Source organism: Sinocyclocheilus rhinocerous, unplaced genomic scaffold, assembly GCF_001515625.1.
Source record: "Sinocyclocheilus rhinocerous isolate Xijiao unplaced genomic scaffold, SAMN03320098_v1.1 scaffold2019, whole genome shotgun sequence".
Lineage (NCBI taxonomy): Eukaryota > Metazoa > Chordata > Actinopteri > Cypriniformes > Cyprinidae > Sinocyclocheilus > Sinocyclocheilus rhinocerous.
Genome location: NW_015660491.1, coordinates 287627 through 293057, shown reverse-complemented (window position 1 = coordinate 293057; position 5431 = coordinate 287627). Strand labels below are relative to the sequence as shown.

The 5431-nt window shown below is 28.7% G+C and overlaps 1 protein-coding gene across 1 annotated transcript in view; it reads right to left on the bottom strand.

Moving 5' to 3' along the window:
* LOC107724981 (protein unc-13 homolog A) overlaps nt 1-5431 on the bottom strand; it is a 54822-nt gene that overhangs the window by 2684 nt on the left and 46707 nt on the right. Inside the window, exons 31-33 of the mRNA XM_016534093.1 lie at nt 4935-4991; nt 1976-2068; nt 1735-1894 (exon numbers count right to left, since the gene is read on the bottom strand). Of these exons, the coding sequence (XP_016389579.1) occupies nt 1735-1894; nt 1976-2068; nt 4935-4991 (310 nt within the window). The remainder of the gene's footprint in view (nt 1-1734; nt 1895-1975; nt 2069-4934; nt 4992-5431) is intronic.

Genomic DNA, 5431 nt, shown 5'->3' with positions numbered 1-5431 from the left:
GCAGACAAATCAATTATTAAACTTTTTATTTTAATTATTTAAAAAATTTAAATTTCTAATCAATTATTTAAAAAAAAATATAAAATGTAAATAAATAAATAAAACAACTAAATAAATAATATAATTTTATAATGCAATTTTCATATATATTTAGGAAAATACCTTCAGAAATTAATGGCATCATAAACCCCTTTTGAAAATCCATAAGTAGCAGCCAAAATTATTTAGATAAATTCATTTCTTTAAAAAAAAAAAGTCAACTATTTGACATGAAAATTAAATAAATAAATAAATAGGAAACTATGTCCTCATAATTTTTAATAGTTTTAGTTTTAATTAACAACAACAACAACACAGATACAGATGATTTCATTTCTATAAAGTGAATCACTAGGCATAACATTTAAATAAGTAAAAAATTAAATAAATAAAAGTTAATTTGTATACAGTTAGGTTATAAAATATGCCTAAATAAATTAATGGCATCATAAACTCATTTTAAAACTCCATTAGAAGCAGCCAAAATTATAGAGATTAATTATTTTTCTGATCAATTACTCAGATTATTTATTTTCTGATAAATTGAAGTACTTGACAGAAAATTAAAATAAATAAATAAATATGTATGTTTTTTTTTTGGTTAGGAAAATGCCTTTATAAATAAATGACATAATAAACCCATTTTGAAAATCCATCAGTAGCAATCAAAATTTTTTAGATTAATTAATTTCTTATGAATTATTCAGATTATTTAATTTCTGATAAATGGAAGTACTTGACATAAAATTTAAATAAATAAATAAATATATATATATATATATATATATATATATATGGTTAGGAAAATGCCACCATAAATTATTGACATCATAATCCCATTTTGAAAATCCATTAGTAGCAGTCATATATATTTAGGAAAATTCCTTCAGAAATTAATGGCATCATAAACCCCTTTTGAAAATCCATAAGTAGCAGCCAAAATTATTTAGATAAATTAATTTCTTTAAAAAAAAAAAGTCAACTATTTGACATGAAAATTAAATAAATAAATAAATAGGAAACTATGTCCTCATAAATGAATAAATCATTGGTATAGGGGGCAAATATTGTCCTTTCATAAAAACTTAAACTTATGCATAGGGTTGGGTATCGTTTGAATTTTATCAATTCCAATTCCGATTATTTTCGATTCCAATGTGGTTAAAAAATGAAGTCAAAGATTTAGATATCAAACATATTTATTCTGTAAAACGTTTAATTGCTGCTGAATACCATGAACAAAAATCAACAGATTTTGTTCGAGAACAAACTCGATTAAGAGCTGTTTGTGTGTAAAATAGAATTGCATGATTCTGGATAAATTGAGTTTGTTTTTTGTTTTGTTTTTTTAATGGAGGTTGTAATTCTCTCACAATTCTGAAGAAAAAAAAATAGACAACTAAACAAAATCTCATGGAATTTATAAATGGAATGATTCAATGACTCACTCAAGATTGATTTGTTTCATTACTGGATGAATCAGTATTTTTGAACGAATCTCTTGAATGAATGATTCAAAGACAAAAACATTTTAACAGCCCCTTTTCGCCAGCTAAAAAAAGATGGATGCACACAGGAATTGAAATTTTAATTTTACAACAAGTATCCGATTCTGGAATTGGAATTGATTTTCAATTCCCAACCCTACTTATGCAGAAGTTCGATCGGTCTCGATACGGTCTGTTAAAAACGTACAACTGGAAGGATTCGCCAAACTTGGCCGACCAACTGTTGTTTTTGGATTTGGTGGCAAACTTCCTCTTCTTGTCACTGAGGTGCGGGCCGATGATGTAAACCTCCACGAAGGGCCGGAATATTCCCTGCGTCTGCCAGCGAAGGTCATTGGCTGCCACCACTGTCAATCACAGCACAACAACAGCATTAATTAAATACTAAACATGTTAATAAACAGAGCAGGTCTGAAAGACAGAAGCACCTTTAGCTGTGATTTTGTGTCCTCCTGTGTTTGGGTCGCTGAAGATCTCCACAGTCATACAAACCTCACCCACCGCGTCATCCACGCCTGAGGCTGAGCAATTCAGAAGGTCAGAGGTCAGAAGAGCATCAAATGTTAGGCTTCTGAAGATTTTGTTTTGATGTCTAACACATGCATTTGGAAACACAGTGTGCGCTAGGGTTACTGTATTTACACATTCGCATAATTTCCAACCTTTTACCCAGCATTTCACCAGTATTACGGCTAAATAAAAGCTTTAATTTAAAATGGTAAAAGATTGAGGGTTTGTACATTTGAAAGAATTTAAGACATAAATAGTTTGTGTAATTATAACTTAAGAATTCTTATCATTTTAATCACATAAATTTTTTAGTGTCATTTACAATTGTAATAGGAATATATTTCAGTCATTTTCAATATTTATTATACAATAAAAATAATACACAAATGAAAAAAAAATACAAATACAAATAATATACAAAAAAAATAAAATAAAAATTACAAAATAATCACTATTAAATTATTTGGCGGTCATGCAGTCCTATATATAAATAATTTTTAAATAAAAACATTTAGAGAATATATAAAGAAAATAATATACAAATGACACCCAAAAAAAAGAATAATAAAAATAAAAAAAATAAAAATGACAAAATAATCACAATTAATTTTTTGGGCGGTCATGCAGTCCTACGTATAATTATTTAAAAATAAAAACCATCCAAATATATAAACAAAATAATACATGCATGACAAAATAAAAATAACAAAATAATTACAATTACACATTTTGGCAGTCATACCGTCGTATGTATATATAAATAATTTAAAAATAAAAACAATTAAAATATATGACAAAATAATATATACATGACAAAATAATCACAATAACAATTTTTGGCAGTCGTGCAGTCCTATATATAAATAATTTTAAAATAAAAACATTCAGAGAATATATAAACAAAATAATATTCAAATGGTACCATAAAAAAAAAAAGACAAAATAATCACAATTAAATTTTTTGGCGGTCATGCAGTCCTATATATAATTAATTTTAAAACAAAAACAATTCAAATATATAAACTAAATAATATATGCATGACAAAATAAAAATAAAAAATAAATACAATTACACTTTTTGGCAGTCATACAGTCCTATATATGTATATATTAATAATTAAAAAATAAAAACAATTCAAATATATGACAAAATAATATATACATGACAAAATAATCACAATAACAATTTTTGGCAGTCGTGCAGTCCTATATATAAATAATTTTAAAATAAAAACATTCAGAGAATATATAAACAAAATAATATTCAAATGGTACCATAAAAAAAAAAAGACAAAATAATCACAATTAAATTTTTTAATTTTTTAGTGTCATTTACAATTGTAATAGGAATATATTTCAGTCATTTTCAATATTTATTATACAATAAAAATAATACACAAATGAAAAAAAAATACAAATACAAATAATATACAAAAAAAATAAAATAAAAATTACAAAATAATCACTATTAAATTATTTGGCGGTCATGCAGTCCTATATATAAATAATTTTTAAATAAAAACATTTAGAGAATATATAAAGAAAATAATATACAAAATAAAAATAAAAAATAAATACAATTACACTTTTTGGCATACATACAGTCCTATATATGTATATATTAATAATTAAAAAATAAAAACAATTCAAATATATGACAAAATAATATATACATGACAAAACAATCACAATAAAACATTTTGTCAGTCGTGCAGTCCTATATATATATATTTTTTTTATCTAATTTAAAATCAAAATACAACACTTACTAAAAAAAGATTAAATATTTAATCTGTTACTTGCATGTCATCTGACCTTTAAGTAGGGCTGGGTATCGTTCAAAAATTTTCGATATCGATACCGATACCGATACCTTGACTTCGATACCGGTTCCTGAACGATACTTTTTTCGATCCCAATTTTATGAAATCTATTTGAACAAGATTACACTATCTAAAAAAAAAACTTTGGTTTTATTTTTCAGCTTGTTGAGTTTTTCGATACTCGATGGTATCGAGGCAATTCGGTCGGTGCCTAAAAAGTATCGAACTCGATACCCAGCCCTACCTTTAACCAACACAAGAGAACCATGAACATGCAAATGCATTGTTAATTTATTGAAATATCAGCTTAAAATCTCAGGGGGACTTCAAGTAAATATTTTACGTCAAAGGCGTTTGGCTGGCAAAACAATTTAAAAAAAAAATATATAATATAATAAAAAAAAACTGGCTGGGCAACACAAGGTGTGCTTGTGTTAGTGTCATTAGTGCTATTAGAGGTTGTTCCAGCAGAGGGCAGCAGAATCAAACCGTACACATCTGACACTTACTGTCCATAAAAACATGTCAAAATATAGCAATCCATAACATTGACTCTCATTAACCGGAGGAGATCAATGCTAACAGCTAAGTCAGTCATCAAGATGACATCAAATCAAATTCAAATTCCATCAAATTGTGGATCTCTATTGTCTCTCCTTACAAAAATGCATCACAGTAATTATAGTTTCTGCCAAAATACCATAGTGACTATTAGTTACTGCTGTAAAATCGTAATAAATGAGTATACATCTCCTTCAAACTGTTTAAGATGCTTCCAGAATCTTAAACAGTTTCTGTTGCGGTAAATTTCAAGCTACCACAGTAAGAATAATAATTTTAGTTTACTGTAGCAATAATAACAAACATATCTGCTGTTTTCCCCAGACATTATTATTACCACAGTACATTTTTATTAGGTAAACCATGAAAAAACCTTTTAGTTTGTGTAAATCTCGAGAACTATAGCAGCTGGTGATATTCACATGAATATGGAAATGAATATCTGCACACATGAATATAAATGAGGCGCATGAGTGGATCTGCAGATACGCACCTTTCTCTGGATAAACGTCTTCACTGTGAGTGTATCGCACGCCTTTACCACCGTGAACTAAACACAAGAGAAGAGGAAGATGAAGTTTTGTTCATATAAACACATAAACATCCCTAACATAGTTATGGAAAAACACAAACAGACCCCAGTGAGTCACTAATCATCATCCAATTAGAGCATAGAGCTATAAAATGAATGCGGAGCAGATCTTTAGATTAGAAATGTTCATATTGAGCTCAACAGGAGACACATGTGAGTCTTTTCTGCAAAAATCTCCATCTAATCTCATTGCTGCTCCGCTCACTCTAGCCACCGACCTCCGCTCACTCTAGCCACCGACCTCCGCTCACTCTAGCCACCGACCTCCGCTCACTCTAGCCACCGACCTCCGCTCACTCTAGCCACCGACCTCCGCTCACTCTAGCCACCGACCTCCGCTCACTCTAGCCACCGACCTCCGCTCACTCTAGCCACCGACCTCCGCTCACTCTAGCCAC